The sequence below is a fragment of the Gossypium raimondii genome, chromosome 8, assembly GCF_025698545.1.
Source record: "Gossypium raimondii isolate GPD5lz chromosome 8, ASM2569854v1, whole genome shotgun sequence".
Lineage (NCBI taxonomy): Eukaryota > Viridiplantae > Streptophyta > Magnoliopsida > Malvales > Malvaceae > Gossypium > Gossypium raimondii.
The window spans coordinates 60,246,269-60,265,639 of record NC_068572.1 but is presented as its reverse complement, the minus strand read 5'-3'; the positions used below and the strand labels follow the sequence as shown (position 1 = coordinate 60,265,639).

At 33.5% G+C, this 19,371-nt stretch overlaps 4 protein-coding genes across 7 annotated transcripts; 1 reads left to right on the top strand and 3 right to left on the bottom strand.

The window, feature by feature from the left end:
- The first annotated feature begins 868 nt into the window (after positions 1-868).
- Positions 869-8,201, top strand: LOC105792723 (uncharacterized). 2 transcript variants are annotated; one of them, XM_012621461.2, is made up of 8 exons: positions 872-1,125; positions 1,231-1,340; positions 2,045-2,110; positions 3,299-3,381; positions 4,037-4,083; positions 4,624-4,702; positions 4,782-4,867; positions 7,379-8,201. In XM_012621461.2, the coding sequence occupies exons 1-8, from the start codon at positions 905-907 to the stop codon at positions 7,407-7,409; spliced, it is 723 nt and encodes a 240-aa protein (XP_012476915.1). In that variant the 5' UTR covers positions 872-904; the 3' UTR covers positions 7,410-8,201. The 2 variants fall into 2 exon arrangements, with proteins under 2 accessions (XP_052490528.1, XP_012476915.1); XM_052634568.1 differs by lacking the exon at positions 3,299-3,381 and having other exon boundaries at positions 869-1,125; positions 2,055-2,110.
- On the bottom strand, positions 5,750-6,352 carry LOC105792724 (60S ribosomal protein L26-1). The gene has a single exon (XM_012621464.2). The coding sequence runs from the start codon at positions 6,308-6,310 to the stop codon at positions 5,870-5,872; it is 441 nt and encodes a 146-aa protein (XP_012476918.1). The 5' UTR covers positions 6,311-6,352; the 3' UTR covers positions 5,750-5,869.
- Positions 7,186-13,111, bottom strand: LOC105792722 (riboflavin biosynthesis protein PYRR, chloroplastic). Of its 3 annotated transcripts, none has more exons than XM_052634565.1 (9): positions 12,670-13,111; positions 11,837-11,971; positions 10,902-11,001; positions 10,626-10,799; positions 10,213-10,526; positions 9,679-9,798; positions 8,793-9,038; positions 8,594-8,719; positions 7,186-7,634 (listed from the first exon to the last, which is right to left on the bottom strand). In XM_052634565.1, exons 1-9 carry the CDS (start codon positions 13,015-13,017, stop codon positions 7,371-7,373), a joined length of 1,827 nt encoding a protein of 608 aa, XP_052490525.1. In that variant the 5' UTR covers positions 13,018-13,111; the 3' UTR covers positions 7,186-7,370. The 3 variants fall into 3 exon arrangements, with proteins under 3 accessions (XP_052490525.1, XP_012476914.1, XP_052490526.1); XM_012621460.2 differs by having other exon boundaries at positions 10,626-10,751; positions 12,670-13,109; XM_052634566.1 differs by having other exon boundaries at positions 11,837-11,967; positions 12,670-12,819.
- Positions 13,112-14,236: 1,125 nt separating this feature from the next.
- On the bottom strand, positions 14,237-18,797 carry LOC105792721 (uncharacterized). Its single transcript, XM_012621459.2, has 8 exons — positions 18,671-18,797; positions 18,367-18,390; positions 17,620-17,725; positions 17,442-17,510; positions 16,340-16,833; positions 15,905-16,166; positions 14,704-14,912; positions 14,237-14,517 (listed from the first exon to the last, which is right to left on the bottom strand). Exons 1-8 carry the CDS (start codon positions 18,673-18,675, stop codon positions 14,451-14,453), a joined length of 1,236 nt encoding a protein of 411 aa, XP_012476913.1. The 5' UTR covers positions 18,676-18,797; the 3' UTR covers positions 14,237-14,450.
- Positions 18,798-19,371: the final 574 nt, after the last annotated feature.

Genomic DNA, 19,371 nt, shown 5'->3' with positions numbered 1-19,371 from the left:
TCAACTAGACTCATGATTACTTTTAATAATTATTTACGAACTCAGTTTACTAAGACGGAGGCTCTATAACTCACTTTTTAGGTGCTTGTGAATTTTGGGTCATTACAATTCCATTTAGTCTAGGTATCAATTTGAATAATGAAACCAAACTGAAGTGCCAAATGAAATATTATCCAATTTTAAATAATATTAGAGGGACTAAATTTCAAATACGTGAGCACATTTTAACCAATTTAAAATGTTTTGCCAGAATGGAGCCGGGTGAAAGTTAGTTTATGTTTATAAATTTTGAGCGAAATATTCTCAAATTATAATTTTTATTCTAGTTATTTTAAAGTTTCAAAATATTCTAATTACATCTCTAAATTATCGGGATCATATCAATTAGGTCTTTCTATTACTAAAATTATTAATTCAACTCATTAAACGACACATAAGATCTTATGTAACATATTTTAAAATGAAATTAAAAAATGAATATGGTAAAATGGATGTTTTAAAACCTTAGTTTAAAAGTTTTTACAAAAGTTTTATCATTCATTTTTGTTTTCAGTTTTCTTTATTTTTAAAGTTATTTGACACCTTTTTTTATTTTTCATTTTAAATTTAGTTACATAAGATTTGATATATCATTTAGCACTAAAACTCACAGTTTTAATAACGAAATGGCTCGATTGATAAAACATCGAAAGTTTGGGAATGTCATTAGAATTTTTTTTTAATCTAAAGACTAATTTAAAATGAAGATCATAATCTGGGGATGTCTAGTGAAATTAGGTCTCACTTTTCATTTCAAATTGCTTACGTGGCATAATTTTAGTGGACACTCTAAGTGAGGTTTATAATTTTCCTAATATTTTTAAAAAAATAAAAATAAACGCCCATAATAAGCAGGGAGTTAGGAATGGCGGGAATTTGTGGTCCAAATCCGATTCTACATCTCCGCCGCACCACCACTCAATCACCGTTAAATTTACACAGAGTCCACGGCGGAGCACGGTGGTGTTGCTGCTCAGTTTCACCGGAAAATGAAAATAAAACTAGAACGCCGCCGCTTTTAAGACTGGCAGTGAGTGGTGTTACTGAGTTGCTTAGGCTCTTTTCTTCTTCCGCCCAAGGCAACAGGTAATTTAACTTTCACACCCCCCCTTCTTTCTTTTAAAAGGCAAAACAAAATTAGAGGTTAAAAATGATCTGATAATTTTGTTTACCATCTTGATTTTCTTGAAGAGCTGATTACCAATTGAAGAGTGAGGATAGAGATGAAAATTCAGCCTCCGATATTGATGATGTTTTAAGAATCCTTAAAGCTGATTATGAGAATGCTTACTTTGTCACAGGTATACTTTTGATTAATTTTTCTTTATTTTGCTAATTTTGTTGCGAATTTTAAATGATCTTTCAAGGGTTTTTTTTTTTTTTTGGGGGGGGGGATATTTTCGAGATTTCTTTCTCGAAAGATGTTTTATATTGTTGGTTTTCTTTAGTTATTAAAAATATGTGTATCTAAATAGACTTCTTACCGTTCTTCCGTCCTTGAACAATCACTATCCATAGGCAAATGGTAATAGGATAATAGCAAAAGCCAGAGGTAGCCATTGTTATGTTTTCTACCTTCCGTGCTGTAAGGTAAAATTACCTTTACACTAAATATTGTATTTTGCACTCTTTACTCAATAAATAAATAAATTAGTTCTTGTAACTTAGATAAAAAGTAAACTAATCATTTTATTAAAAATTACACCTATTTCTATTGTTAAAAATTGGTCCTGTCTACATGAGGTAGCATGGCACACCATGTGTAACAATCTGATTTGACATCAGCCACACCAGTTTTTAACGGTAAAAGTTGATGAAATTTTTAACAGAAACAATCAATTTACTCTTCGATCTAATGTATAGGCCTAATTTACTCATTTTTTAAGAAAAAGAGGCAAAATGCAATTTGACTCCAATCACGAAGGCTTCCATGGTACTTTTACCAGTGTTGTAGCTACTTACATTAATCTATTTGAAAATGGTGTATTTTATACTTACTGTTCAGGAAATTTCAGTTCTGCAATCTATGCCGAAGATTGTCTCTTTGAAGATCCAACTATTCGATTCCGAGGTTAGATGAATCAAAGTTGTATGTCTTAAATGGGGATTTATATTGTTGTGTCTAGCATGTTGGAATGTTTATTAATGTCTTTTTTGACACTCAATTGGAAATGTATGCAAACTTTTGTGCAGTGGACTAGAACTCTAATAAAAACGGAAGTTTCCCCTTCAGATGCAACGTATGCTGTTAGAACGTTCGAAAATGGAACAATAAGGCTTTTAAGGCATGCGTCACTTTCTTTAAGATTTTACTTGCTCTTGGTATAGCATTTTGTAGGTGTGCTAAGGAGTTATCAACGAGAAAACCTTTGAGATATACTGAAACCCAATAATTGAATACGCTTTGTTTTGATGGAATAAATCCATTGAGCATTGAGTTATGCATAGCTAAGCTATTAAACTTCTGTAGAGAATTGTTAGAAAACTTGTGGTGCAAGAAAGAAAAATTGAGAGAAATAATAAATAGACTTGAAGCATGATTCATTGTTGTCAAGGCTTTAATTTTGCCTCTAGAATACAAGTTTTAAAACAACAAAAACAGAATAGTGAAAATAACATTATTGTGTTTTATATAGGCACATTGTGTTTTTTAATCAAAGAAACTCACTTAATACATAACTTATGGCACAAGTTACATTTTTCCATAACATAGCAACTTTCTAGAAAATCTATGTTTCTTCATTATGAGTCTTCATACTAACATTGAAAACTACTAACAAGAATTTCTACAACAATATATTACATAAGAATCTTAGAAATGCTTTTGAAGATGGAGAATTAAAACGAAAAGGTTTCACTACCTTTTTCTTGTGAAAACTATTTATTGGGATACTATATGTTTGTTTGTACTGACTAGCTTGTCTAAATGAACCCGTCTGCTTAAAACAGATGAGTAGCTTTAGTTTTGATATAACTATTTGTTCCAACATATCTCCAACAATTAAGGACGTTTACTTCTGTATATATGAAAAATAGAACATATATCAGCATGAAATCAGTTTATTGTCATTTCTTGTTGTTTAATCTCCTTGGAGTACAATTGGTAATTGATATACCTAGATAATGCTACTTGTCATCTCACTCTCATGTGCATGCATGATGCTTTTACAGTTTAATATTTGATTCTTCTATCAATCATGGTAAAATACCTTCGACTTTCTTAAATTTAAATAACATTTATGGTCTATGGTAAATTCAGGTAAGGAGCTGTATTCTCGCAATTTGAAATTGCTTGTTCCTTTCTTTGACAGCCCTTCAATTAGATTACAAAAGATTGAGAAGGTAGATCATTCTTTACTATTTGGAACCGACTTAACTGAATATACACACACATACACACATATAAATTCTATATATATAAAAGATCATTTGCAGTTAGCTCATTTTCAAGCTAGAGCCATTTTTCGATCCAGTGGTAGAGATACTATGTGGTCTAGTTCTGATTATCTCAAATGGATCATTAGAAGCTCACACCTCGAAAAGACCTGCGAGACGAGAACCGCCTTGTTTCAAGGCCTTCATAGAGCCAACCTTTTTTCCTTAATGCTTAGGCAGAACCTTTATATATGAGATCCATGTATCTCATGGCTTGAATAGAAAGCAACAGAGGTGGTTAAGCTTGGGTTCAAAGGTGTACATTTACATTTAAAACCCAAGATTCACACACTAGCTAAACCACCTGCACTATTTCCAACTTATCTAGTGGATATCAAGGAGCCCTAAGCACATAATACATCCTTATAAGTCTTCATTACTCCAGACAGAAGGATTCTACCTTGAATATATTTTAGAACCCTTGTATTTAAAATGTCTCTTCAAGAAGGCATTGAATTGTGCTTTTATTCTCTCAGCTACTTATAAATTTGTATTATTGGGTTGCTTCCTTTGGTCCTCCCAATGTTTTTCCTTTGACAAGGTATATGCTTTCTATTTGCAGGGTGCCAACATGGAAACAGATTTTGTAGCGGCAACTTGGAGATTAAGGTGCCTCACTTTCATACCCTATCTGGTTTTGCTGCAATTCATAGTATCCCAATGTGTCTGAATCACTCTAGGAAACCGATGCCTACGAATAAGACTATGACAGAACTGGTGGTCGAAGCGGTTAAACCATTGGGTTTTGATTTGTCCACCTGTCCGGTTTTGATTAAATAAATTATTAAAAATTCATAAATATGTAAAAAAATTATAAAAACAATTCAACTGCCAATTCAATTGATTCTAAGAGATTTGCTTAAAAACCTGTTCAACTCTTTCATCCAGACCGATATACCAGTCAATTCTCGGTTCAACTGTATTATATCTAAGCCGCTTATTACAAAAGTAGATGTTGTTTAGAGATAACTGAACCGATGCCAAACTTTCTTTTTGGTTAGTATCTATGTTACTTGGACTCCACGTTTATATCGAATATGAATATGTTTCAAAAATGACCTTTTTTCTAAGTTCTTTTATTTAAATATGTTGGATATCTGCTGAGCATTATTATGTCACTTTTGAGCTAATATGTGTGTTTATTTGCAGAACATACCTGAAGCTTCCATGGAGGCCTCTTATTTCAGTTAATGGAAGCACCATCTATGAATTGGATGAGAAGCTTAAAGTAAGATAAAAAGCTTTATTTTCTTGTCAATGGCATTATTTGATTATTTGTGTATAACTAAGTTGATTTTTAATTTCAGATTGTACGGCATGCTGAGAGTTGGGATGTGACAGCACTGGAAGCAATTGGTCAGATATTCACCCCTAGTATTGGAAGGCCAAATGAGTAAGCATTACATATGCTATTTGACTATATTTTAAATTACAGTTGAACATCTTTTTTATTACATCTATTAAAGTTATTGGATCCGCAATGCCTTGTGCTTATTATTATATTCTAGTTAGGTTACCTCCTTTTACATTTAATCAATTTTCGTGAGTTTGAGAAAAAATTAATAAATGATAAAATATATTGTATTATCAAAAAATTATGTATACATTAGATAAAAAATAAATTAATTATTTGTATTATTAAAATTGATTTGCTTAACGGAATAACTAACCAATGATATTTAATATATCATGCTAATTTAAAATTAAAATAAATAAAATTTTAATAGAAAATTTAATTTATTTTTTGATGTACAATGATTAATTTCTTTATTTTTAAATAGAGAATCATGATTCTTTTACTATGAAAGCTCCTAAACAAAATTTAACCCTTATTTAATCATTTTAAAATGTTTAACCCAGTTTAACCTTAATTTGTAGCATTTAGGCAAATTATTTCCAAAGTAATTGGTCTTGCAATTAATGGTATATTCAAGTCAAACTAAACTCAAATAATAACAAATTTGAGAGCTCAAGCTCAACACAAAATTCAAGACTAGATATTAGATTTCAACTTGATCGAATATCTATTTCTAAACTCGAGTTTAACTCAAAACTTAATGAAGCTCCTCAAAATCAAACTTAAGTTTACTTATTAATTTTCATTCTTAAACTTGAATGGAAGTTTGATTAAATCAGTTCATACTTAAAATTTTTCTAAATAACAAGGATAAAATTTTAATTTCATACTATAAACCTAAACTCGATTCAATAATTATCGAATCAAATTCAGTTTCTTCTTTTGGATTAAACTCAAATAAGGAAAAAAAAAACCAAATCGCGAAAACAGTAGCACAAAATTTATAACATAATAAGATTAAGCCATCCAAAAGTTGATAAAATTTGAAATTCGCAAAACATAAAAAAGAACCCCTTTTTTATTTTTTATTTTTACGAATCAATCAATACTCTGCATGATATCCTCAGCACTAAACTTAGCACCTTTATCCTTATCGGCGGCAACCCTTCCTTTGGCTTTCCGGTCCAACAAACTCTTCCGGTCCTTATCGAGTCTCAGCTTCGTAATCACCACTTTCGAAGGGTTGACCCCAACATTGACGGTTGACCCATTGACCTTCTCCCGAGTGATTCGCTCGATGTGGATCACCCATTTGCGACGGTATACTTGAACCACTTTCCCTTCCCGGCCTTTGTATGTTCCACGTACGACTTGGACCTCGTCGTCCTTGCGAACCGGCATGGACCGGACGTTGTACTTGGACCGCAGTTCCAATGTCAGTGGAGCACTCATTAGGAGTCGGCGGGCGCTTGACGGCGCCGTGAAATGGGCCTTACGGTTCTTGCGCCGTGAAGAGGAGACGCGAGGGTTGTACTTCATTTTGTTTTAGGGTTTTCCGCTTTGGCTCTTCACTGAAGCTGCTAAAGGGTAGAAATGAAATTAATTAGGGTTAATTTATATAGATTTTAATTTGTTAAGGGAGCCATATTAATTAGTTTTAGGTTAATTGGCAATTTTTGTACTTGATTTTATATTAGGGTTTAAATTTCTTTTTATGTATAAATTAATTCTCAAACTTAGCAATTATTCTTACATTGACAATTGATTTTTTCTCCAAATTTATCCATGACATTTCTTTAAAAATGTGAGATAAAAATTTAAGTCTCAATGTAGATTTCACGGACTAATTTGAAAAAAATTCAAACTTGAATGTGAAAATAATTGTCTAGTTTAAGCCTTAAAGTTAGAACAATTATCAAGTTCAAAATTAACTTGAATAAAAGAAAATCCAAGAGAATGATTGCTAAGTTTAGGCTCGTATAATACATTAATTCATTAGGTACTTTTAGATTTATTTTAGACTTAAATCTAGTTATGTAATAACTTTGTTTAAATTTTTTTATTTAAGTCCGAATATATTTTTATGATAAATTCAATTATGTTTTGTATTAATTTGAATGTAATTATAGTTAATGAATATGTATTTTTATGATTATAATAGAATGTAATTTCCTTAAAATCTACCCTTTATATTTTCACATCTAATGCCTACCTCTTTTTGCTACTTTGACAAATTTGGTCCAATTTTCTAGAAGGCATAGTGACAAATTGGAGTTACTCTAATTCTTAATCTACTTTTGTTTGCAATTATCTGATCATGTAATTTCTATTGTGCCATATTTAAACTTGTACACCAGTTAAATTATACATAATGATGATTAAACTAATGGTCAATTTAAAGGGATCAAATTGAATAAGTTCGAAACCGAATACATTTTCTGATAGAATAAGAAAACAAAATTCCAACCGAAAACAATACTATGATAATTTTAACTCAAAACTTAACCTAAACTTTCTTTGTATGATATATATTGTTACAACACAGATCAAATGTGGGTCTATGCAGGATCAATTTCATTTATTTTCTTTTTTATGTACATCATAAAGCTATGCAGGTGTTTTCACTTGCAGCAGATGATTCACCAAGAAACTCTGACCTCAACTTCATCAGCAGCCTGCCAAGATAATTCAGGCCTTCGCCGTCCCGCCCGCCACCCCAGAAAAGATCGTGAGGCGAAGCTTCAACTAGGACCGACCCGGCAGTCGATAGCAACATGGAATTCAAGTGAGGATATATCGAGAACTTGCATTTTAGTGCCCTATACATAACATCAATCTTCACACTTTCCCAATCAGATCTCACCTGCATCGTTTAGCTCCGTCAGGGAAAACTGTAATCTCCCAGGCTACTTACTCAGACTCGGGTGTGAGTGTCGTAGACGTGTCCAATATGGGTACGGTCAGATTTCTCTAATCTTTTTCATGTATTTAGAAGATCCTAGGAGGCTCTATCCTCATGTCCATGAGTTGGACACGAGTGTTAGACATGGGTACTTCAACAGAAAGGAAGTAACATAACACAGAGGTGGTCAGCCAGACAAATTTGCAACCTTGACCAAACTGGCTTTATTCAAGAAAACTAGAGCACAATAAACTATTTGATATAATAGATAGAAGATAGATTCTAGACTTCTAATTAGTTCTAAAAGAGTCGGAGACAAATATATGTCCAATACAGGTCCGATCAGATTTCTCCAATTTTTTTCATGTATTTGGAGGATCCTTGAAGGTCATGTCCATGTGTCGGACACGAGTGTTGGACATGAGTAGTTCAACAGAGATCAAGTAACATAATTCAGAGGTGGTCAGAGTCTGACAGATAGGCAACCTTGACCCAACTGGCCTTAATAAACCATTTGATATGATAGAAGATGGATCCTAGACTTCCTAAAAGTGTTAAAAGTGGAATAACTTGTAATTTTCAGAATTCTGCAGCTCCGAAAATAACAGTGTATCGTTCTATGCCAAAACCAATTTCTAGGACTCTTAATGGTTGCTAATCGATTAAAAACCAGAACCACTAGATGTCCATAATTGAATGCTATATAGAATGAATAGCAGATTTGGTCATCCCTGTATAGACCAATCCAAACCACCCCAAACGGAACACACATGTTGGAGCTTACTAATTTCCTCCAAAACCGGGCATACAACAATAAACTAGAAACAATAGGCATTCTTGTAACATTTAGAATGAGTTTTTAAGCAATAATAGCAACCTTAAGGACTAGAAGAATGTTCGAATTTTTCAGTTAAGCATACCAGATGAGGTTGTCGCCGCTGTGTTAGCCTTCCCATTCGTGCTGCTTCCTCTGGACTTTTTGCTGATTTTATTTTGTCTATGCAATCCTGTGCTAGAGGATTGCTGACTCCGATGAACTTGTTTGCCTAAAAGCACAAGAGAGCTTTAATGAATGTAAACGTGGTTAGGTGTAATGGAGCTTCCAATAATGGGCAATACCTGGTAATAATGCTCTACACTAAACCAAGTGACATAATTGCCATCTTCATCGGGCATTTGAATTGGATGAGGAGAAAAATTTGAGAAGGCGCCATAAAGATCCCATGTTTTATAGAAGAATATGATGCTCGTCTCAAAAGGAGCAACAGTAGGGTCAATAGCAAAGGTTTCATCTTCTGAAGGAATAGTGGGCGTTAAATCTGGTATAGGCTGAAGAAATCCACTGATGAGCATATCAGGTCCAATCTGCGATCAAATGCAAGAAGCAAAAGATGCAACACAAATATGAATATGAAGTCAGAAAAATATGCTGTACAGACGTATCGAAATGGGGCATGCAGAGGAAAGGTCATAATAGCAATCACACTTGCTCAAATATTTGAACTTATAATAATAAAAATAATAACAAGAACCACTACAACCACCTAGCAATACATGTTCCCGTTTATCTCCATTTATTAGTTTGAACTTTGAAATGCAATTTTTCATATTCCCAAAGACAACAAACAGGAAACATAATCAGAACATGGAATAATATGAAATGTAATTTATGTCATCCCCCCCGCAAAATGTCTCTTTCCCTCACAACATTTAAGAAACAAATACACAGATAAATAAAAAGTGGGACATATTGATCTCGAAAAACACTTCACCTGACCTAGTTGAGGAAAATGAGGAAATAGACTAAAATTTCTGACTTGCCCCCAACTCATCATACCACACAATGCTTCGATGAAATAAACCAATCATTTCATCAAACTTAAAATAGCATTTCCTGTTTCTTGCTGTTGCTTTTGTCATTGTTATAGTTGATGCTGCTGTTATAAAGTCACTACTCCATTTATACATTTACCAATAACAGTGACAAAACATTCAAAATACCAACCTGCTCAAAGCAAACGTCAATCAAATCCAGTGCTTGAGACATCTCAACCATCCCAAGCTCACCCACAGGAGAAGGAGCATTCTTCCCACCAATAATTTTAGGAGCAACAAATGCAAAAACCTACAACCAGAAGGCCAAAATGATAAATGAATAAGCGACAAGTAGCAGAAGCAATATTTGGAATTAAATCTCTATGCCCTAAGAGGTTGAGGAATCCTTGATTCATAACACAGACAAAAACTTGCAATAGAAAGACTTAGACTGGCACATAGTTGTCTTTCCTGAAGAAGTCGGAAGGTTTCTGAACAGAGATGTTGGGGTATAAACTATTATTATCAGTTGAATGACATTTCACCCAATTTTTAGGGCAAAAACATATAATCCATAATATAGATACTGAACACATACAAGAGCCAGAGAAAGAATTGATATCCTATTGAAAGAGAAAGGTCTGAGACTACACAGAATTCCAAATGATTAGCTCTATCCAGCAGAACCTTTAAAGTAAATAAAAATTAAAAACCAAACTATAACCTTGTGTATTACACCCGATGAAATAGCAGATGCAGCTAGAGTTCCTCCACACTCCCATAAAATGGAGAGGTATCCACGGTCATGAAAATATTCCATTACATCCCTAGGGTTTAAGATGTCGAACTCCACTACCTCAACTCCTTTAGATGCAAGATATCTCTGGAAACCCCTCCTTGCTCCCCTTTGTGTTACAACTACAGTAGATACATCAGATAGGTCCCAAAGATTTGCCTCCTCAGGAAGATCAAGCGATTGAGACAGTACAATTCGAATTGGCATATGCCCACCTCCATGTCTTGCTGTCAGTCTTGGGTCTACATAAATAGAAGAATTAGAAGGGAATACACAAACATTCTGAGCTTAACCGGCCACCTTATTACCAAAGGGGCAGAGGTGGTGTTCATGATACTTACTGTCCCTACGCACAGTGTTCCCTCCAACTATAATGGCATCGCTTCTACCCCGTAACTCAAAAACTCGATTCCTAGACAACTTGCTACTTATCCATGCTGCATGTCCACTACTTGCAGCTATTTTACCTATTCCATCCAAGAAACACCGTCTGAAGTGACCCATATATTTAACAGCTAGCTCAAAAGTAAGAAAACAATTAACAACCTTCAATTAAAGTGAGAGAAAAAAATGAAGGATAAAACAAAGACTAAATTTATTTAATGCATAATACTCACCATCAAGGGTCATTGCATACTTAAGAACAGAAAATGGAACACGAGAAGCAGCTCTATGAACAAAAGGTAAGTTGACAAGGAGACATGCCTTTCGAGCTTCCTACAATACAAAGTTCTGATATACTAAGTATAATGGAAAGCATTTTTCATTTGATAGGCAGCATTAGAATACAAGAACAAATCATAATATTGATAGACCAGCAAAAAAATAGATGATGAACACAAAGACATCTGAAGCATTCACAAACTATAATCTTCTGGATACTTGCAATCCCTGGTCAGCAATACTTTGCCACCTAATTCGATGCATTCCCATTAGACATGCTATTCCCTTTCTTCTCCTGAAACTTTGTTTTATAGAATACATAACCCCAATCAGATCAGTAAACCAGAGACCGTTTATCAACAAACTCTATTCATCATAAGTGATGAAAGAAAGATTGCAGCATAGGCTTTGAATCTGCTAATCAACTTGAAACCTTTCAAACAGAACACTTATATTCTTCAAACAGTTACAGATAATGGTTTTCTCCTTTCCCTCTGACAAGGTAGAGGCATGGAGATCAAGTATGACATCGATCAAGGATGTACATAATCCAGAAGGAAACCATAATGATGAAACAATACTTATGATCCAGATATATCAGTTGCAGAGATATAAAAGATGGAAGGAGCTACAGGTATGCATAATAAGTCTTCCAATAAGAGAAACGCGTGCAGGTGGGCAGCAGATTCAAGTTAAATCATTGTTAGAACATCGTATCCCAAATAAGGGAGGAAAACAGATTAAATAAACGGAGAAAACAAGAAAGAAATGTGTACATTACTATGGTAATAACTTGATGAATCAAAACTCTACCCAGCTGGATTTGTGAGGCAAAAGAATAAAAAACGTGGAAATGAAACATGCCCCCCATGCAGTTTAAAAGTTATACCTCCACAAGTTTACTTTGCATATCCTCTCCAAGAACATCAACCTGCAAACCTTGGCTCCTTAATGCACGTATAGCATTTCCTCTTAGATGCTGCAGAGGATGCCTCATTCCAATAACAGCCCTTGTGATCCCTGCCTAATTTACAGAATATCAATGATCTGGCAACTGACAGAATACTATGAAAATTAAAGAAAAAACGGGGGAAAAAAGTTATCTCTGCTAAGTGAAGCTACAGCAGAGGAAAGAAACTGCTAGAAACTAATCATGGAATTCAGAAACATAATATAAGTAACAAAATAAATCATAACAGGATCAAAGCAACCGGGACTTAAAAAAGAATTATAAATTAAGTCTCTAAGATTTCCAAAGGCTCCAACTTATAGAATTATCTACTCCTAATTTCATCAGTCAATAGTGACTTCAACTTCACTTCATCTTTAACTCTAGAGGAGTTCACGGTGCACCTAAGACCTAGGCCTCAGTCGCTTTGGCATTTAGGTTCTGGCACCCAAAAACCTCTAAATGAAATATCAAAGCAGATTATATAATTGTAAATAGATCCATCAAACATTAGCCACTTGACAAATTAGCTGGTGCCTTAAATTTCAGTCCTTGTTATGCCAAAAAAACATGCAAATTTAGTAATAAAAACTAAATAGACAGATCCTTGTAAATGCAGAAAACACATTCACTCCTAAACTAGTTTTAGGGAAAATCAATTTTGGTATTATAGTCATTGCTACGTGGTTGCTATTTCACTTTTTCCCTATGAGATACAACAACCTTTTCAATTCATCCCCAAAATAAAAGGAAAAAAAAAAGGCAATTAAAACCTGAACAAGAGCGGAGACGGCGGTGTCATCCCCATGGCAATCTCCAGGCTCCATATTAACATAAGCGGTCGCGCCTCTACACCGTTCGCCGGCGGCCTCAACTGCCAGAACCTCCGCCGGCTTTGTACCTTGGGCATACAAGTAACCTTCCCCAACCACTTCGACCGAGGGTGTAACAATAACGCATCCAAAATTCGGGTGCGGGGAAGTAAACCCAGCAGACTTGTCGGATATAAGGGCGGCGCGTTTGATGTACGATAAGTCTTGAAGGTGCGAGTGGTTGTTGGCATTAATAGCTTTGCACATTATTGAAGATGAGGAAGCTACAACTGCAAATGAGAGCGCCATTTTTCAGTTTCCACTGACCTTAGAAGAGAATGTGAATACAAGATATTGCAGGAAAAACAGCTGAAATTTTGATATATGATATTTGAAAAATAAAAATATGTAAAAATTTGGAAGAAAAAGAAAATGTTTTGTTATCTTCGTAAAATTGATTTACAAAAGTTTGGTTAAAAATATTCGTGAGATTGGAAATTTGAAAATAAAGGTTTTAACATTTTGGATTTAATTGAAGAATTAGGATTGATCTAAATTTATGTAAAAATAGTGTGTAATTGTTTAATTATTCTCTCAATTTTTAATTATAAATATGAATAAAATTTTAACAAAAATATTAATTTACTCTTTGATTTATTGTATATTAATTAATTTATTATTCTTTAATCTTAAAATTGATAAATTTTTAATAAAAAATACTAATTTACTTTTTAATCTATAAGATATAAATAAAAATTTGATAAAATTTTTAACAAAAATATTAATTTACTCTTTGATCTAAGGTACATAAACCAATTTACTATTTTTAACAGTAAAAAAATATGAGCTTACTCTTTAATATAATATACATTACTTAATTTATTATTTTATATGAACAAAATATAATCTGACTTTTACAACAAAAACCTCAATACCACTTTTACCAAAAACAATATATATCGTATCAAATCCCAGTTTACATTTTATATTTAACATTATTTATTTTATCATTGTTAACCATAAAAACTTTTGTTTAGTTTTATTATTAACATGGCTATTTATCTAAAAATATTCATTTTTAGAATAGATTTCTATTTTATTTAACAAAAAGATTTATTTTCAAAAAAGTTTTAACATAAAATATTTTATATTTTATCAAACAAAACATGTAGCTACACTTGATCTTAGTGAATCGGATTTAATTCCAAAATGGTTCACATTAACTATCAAAGATTTTAATATGGAAAAATATCCAAAGTTCTAAAATCACATGCAAATGCAATTTCCAATTCAAGTTAACTCGCGAATTCAACAACAATTGATAAATAATAATAAAACATAAAAACTGAAAATATTTATAACTCGGTTCAACCGCTGATTTTTTGTCTAATTCCCGGCTCATTCTCTTTGTCCGAACCGGTATGCTAGTCGAATCCGATTATAACACCACAGCATACTCTTTAAACAGCCCAAAGCAATGACGAGTAATACTGGATTAGACAAAAGCACATGCAGAGGAGCCCATGACTTACCACAGAGATGGTACAAAGAGCACCATATTTCTTTATTTAAGTTAATAATCCATTAAGCTGAGCATACGAGCGCAGCAAATATTTTAACAGGCACACACCAAATGTCAAAAGAGTTCGGCAAACATATAGCTCAATAAAGACAAGGAAAAGATAACAAGGTTAATTATCATAACTTCTTGATTGTTGATAACACTATTATTATCCACGCGCTTATTCCTCTTCTTCGGCTTCCTCCAGCCAATTCACGAAGGGCTCCAGGGCCTTCACGAAGGTTTGCCTGCAATAATATCCCCATACGTTCTTAAAAGCTCATATATGAAACATAGAGGAATATAATATGGATGTGGAGAAAAAAAAGTATATTAAGCTAAGGGTTCGAAAATGAGAAGATGATGGCAATAAAAAAGGTTTTCATACATTTTTCAATGATATGAAAGCAAAAATATGAAGAGAAAACACATACCTGCCCTTTGGGTTTGATCCTTTGCGGAACCAGTAAAGAATCGTGTCTTCCGCAAGGACATCCTGGTCATAGAGAGACTTCACAATCTCCGGGAATAGCTTCATCAATTTCGCATCCTCATAGCATTGCATCTGAACCTTATACATAAGCTCCAGTTCAAGTTTTCCACTGCTGCAGAACGAATTTAACAGCTTTGCCCATGTTTTGACCTTTATCAAGAAAACACGGCCAAATCAACAACTTGGTCTGGTGCTTTGACAATGAATAATAGCATATAGCTTTTAATCTAGCTGACAGAACTACATCGAATTAGATAATGCATTGCTACAGCCAGGATTAGAATTTAATGACAATGGATAGAAAATTGAGATACACTGGAATTGAAAACTGTTGAACATGTAAAATATAAGCAGAGCCTGAGGTGTCTAAAAATAATTGGCGCTATAAGAAATTAACGGACAAGGGTACCTTGTATCAGAATCTGATACATGCTAGGAATGAAAACAGCTGAATAAACTCTGGGTCCGATAGTTATGCATTCAAGTAGAACATAACCATAGGACGAGAAGGCGTCCACAAAAAAAATCAATTTCAGCCAACACTTCACTTCAGAATGCTTTTAATAGCAATTTCTACACTTTGCTCATCAATTTAAACCAAGTATCTATTCAACCTCTTGAAGAAATCAAACTAACTTCCAAGAAAACACGAAAGAACTTGATCAAGCTAGCTAACACTACTGTCCCTAATTAGCAAAACTACCGCTGCAAAAGTTTGATAACCAAGAAAAGTAGAATTTAAAAAGCTATGAGCCACAAAAGCAGTCCAAATAAGAGAGCAAAGACTGTAAATATCAAACGAACAGTATTACCTAAACTGTAGAATTACAAGTGAAATACAAATTCAAGTAAAAAACAACCCAGCATGTACCAGAATTCATACTCAACAATCAAAACCATGCATGCAACTAGTATTATCTTATTTCCTTGAAGTATGTGATAACAATTATGAACCTATTTTTGCTAAAATTAAACATTGTAGAAAATTTTATTTCAGAGGCAACAAAGACTGGCACACATATACTTATTTGGGTTCGCCCATTGGAGCATTGTGTTGCTAAATACCTGCATCTCCTATGATACATTGAGTTTCTTCAAACAAAGGTAAAGGGAAAAAACTGTAGAAAGACAAAACACATTACCTGTCGTAAAGCTGAATTGGCATTCTGCTGCTGGTTCTTTCCAGACCACTGAACAGCATCCATTATTACATCCCAAAGAATTCGTACAACCTCATTATCAGGTAATTTAGCATCCTTAACACGTTGTTTGACATTCTCAATGACTTCAGATATATCAGATTCTTCTGCTATCTGGGTTGTCAAAGCAGACTTCATTTCCTTAAGTTTTACCTCAAATATTTTTTTCTCATTGTATTCAACCAAGGGCACCAACCCTTCCTTGCTGAAAATCAACATAATCAGGCATGAATAAGTTTCAAAACAATCAGTAAACATGCTTTTGTAGAATGACAGAGCAAAATGCCATTATTTAACTAGCAAATACAAGGCTATAACCAAAACATGTATGGACATTTAAAATGACACAATTCCTCTTTCTTAAAGTAGAAAACTTACGTGAAATGTTCAGAGAAACCTTCAGGGGATCGCTTTGCAGATGGAAAGAAGTCCAGGAGATTGTCCTCCATTTTCCCTCGCTTCAGAATTGAAATTAAATCGTCAAGGCTATTATCCACCAGATACTCCTTGAAGAAGTCTGTTATGAATGAAAGAACTAGCCCTTTGACCACAAGATTGTCCTTGAGCAGTGGCTGGAACACAGTCTCAGGTGGCAGCCCTGATAGCTTCTGGGAAAAAGCAAGTGCTGTGAAAATTGCAAGCTTCTTCCTTTCATTGTCCTCAAACAGCTCCAAGGACTGCAAGAATCTTCGCATAACATTTTCAAGATTCTTTATCAGAAAAGGCCTTCGACGCAAGATTTTCTGTATGTAGATCACAGATGGCAAAATGGCTTCACGTTTAGCCTCACACTCTATTACAGAGTAAGGGTGGCGCTCCCCCTCATCAGGTTTGATTGTGCCTGGTTGTGTGCGGCCCCCGGTGAAAACAACCTGCAATTTCCAATTTAGATTGCTCCAAAAAGTAGAACTAAGTTTCACTAGGGGCAAAGGGAGGAAACAAGCAATTAGAACCAGGTTTGAAGAACTTCAAACTCTGGTAAAAGATCAGCAATATCTAGATTTACTATTTTTTTATTGAAAAGCTTTTTAGGCCATGTGCAGAATTAACTAATACCAACTGTAAAAGAATGAAATGACAACTAAGATACACCGGTTGCAAAAATTATCTTATGAAACAACTTGTCATGAAAATTAGAAACTATAAAACGGACACTCTTAACACTCAGGCAGACACCTAAGATAATAATGATTCGGAGGATCACCATAATCATGTTTCAGGAATAAGAATTTTGTCAAGAACTCTAAATATGACCCTTACCAATGCCAAACTTGATGAAGTTATCAAACCTCTAGGCATGTACACTTGGAATTTCAAATGTTAGCATCAAAACATCAACCCAATAAACACCTAGCAAGCATATACCACAACGGAAGAGGAATCCCTAATCTAATTTTCTAGCAGATCCTATTCTTAATGCCTTTTTTAGAAGGAAGATGTCAAATCAGTTGATATTTTAACCTGAAAGGAAGAAGCTTACCTCAAAGAAAGTGTCACCGTATCTTGAGAAGTTAAGATCAGAAGATTCAAGGTTCTTGGCAACAAGTTCCTGTATGACACGAAGTGTTAAACCGACAAGCGCAAGATATCCAACTGTAAGTCTAAAATTATGCTTAAGTTCAAACCTAGATTAAAAATATGAATATTGTGATATTTACCAGATCACCAGCATTATCCAAATAGATCTGGACAACTGCATCAGCAAATGCTGCAGGGTCCAGAGGCGCAGCAATATTCCGTTTGCGGGTCTTAATCCGCGTACCACTGCACAACAGATAAAATGAAACTTAAACACAAAACTTTTGAGAAGTCTGTTAAAAATTAATTCAGCATCAGCTCCAATCTAAGCCATAAGTTCCAATTTTGTGAAGGTACTATAAGCACCCCACAGCTTGTGAAAACAAATTAAACATTACCCTGAATAATAGAATAATAAAACCAAATTTTCTCAAAGAGAAACACAGAAAGGTGCAGTTTTTTAGGGATTTTTGGTATGAAACATCAAAGAATGGATGTCTAGGCAGCTAGGCCTAACTTTGCATACGTATAATCAAGCACCAAACTCTAAGAAATTGTCATAAAAAGCTGATTTTTAAAAAAACTAGAGCATAGCTTGAATTTCGAGTAAAAATCAAATAATAGCTTATTTCTAGAAAACTAAGGCATTAATTGTTCATAGACTAGGACACCAAAACAAAAATTACAGCCAAAAGACATAAAATTTGTCTTATTACCTCAAAAATTCATAGCATATGTCATGCAATAAACACAAAGAACTCATAATACCAAGCATTTACTGCTAGCCCAGGTATTATCTTTAGGAATGTTGGCTCCAATAGCATAAAAAATTTAAGACAAATTTAAAAAAAGAAACAAAAATTCTTGCAAAAAAAAAAAAAACTTACCCGAGAGTGGGTTTCTCCTTCGAGCTGTAGATATGCACAAAACATTAAAACCAATTAGTAAGTCATCAAAAAAATAAAAATTTCACAGAAAAAAAAAACATATGGCTGTAGAAACCCTAAATGAATATATTTTAAATTAGTTTAATAACTAGAAACAAGGATCAAGAAACATAAAATTCCCAAAAATCGTATCAAAAAAATCCCAAAAATTTTATGTAACAAATCAAAAGCGAATCGATCTGGTTTAGACCAGAAGGAAACCTCCAGATCTCTGATTCAAAAGAAAACCTAAAAAATTAAATACCTCATAAACCAAGACGAATAAAGGATCGGAGGAGAGGAAAGTCTCTCTTTAGATTTGGAGTTTTTTTTTGGGGGGAGGGGGGGGGAGAGAAAGAGGAATTGGGGTATGATAGATTTTAGACAAAGATTTTATAATTATGAGTTATTGTTATTTATATATGTGAAATTTTCTTTTTCTATTTATAAAAAGTGTACGAAAGTGAAAAGAAAAATAGTATGAAAGAGAAAAAGAAAGAAAATATATTAAGGGGGTGAAAATGGAAATGACAATGTGTTCTTTTTCCTATTTTCTTTTTAGGTTAAAAAAAGACAATTTATACGAAAAGAAATTTTCATCAACATTAATTTGAATTATATATATCTGTTCACAAACTAAGTAGGTATTTGAATTTAAATTCATCATTTTAAAATATATTTTATTTATAAAATATTTTATTGTTTTATTTGTTTTAATTGTAAAATCATATATTTAAATTAATTTGGATACAAAAGAATCAACTTGGATTTAAAAATATAAGTAATTTATTTAGGTGAAAGATTATTTTTGTATATCTTTCAAAGGTTAAATTAGTTGAATATGCCGAAAAAAAATTAATTAGTTAAATAGGTCATGTTTTTTTTTTAATTTAGGGAAATAAATTGTTTTGGGGAAAAGAATATGAAAGCACGTCCAACTGTACAGATGGCAAAAAAGTTCGTCCA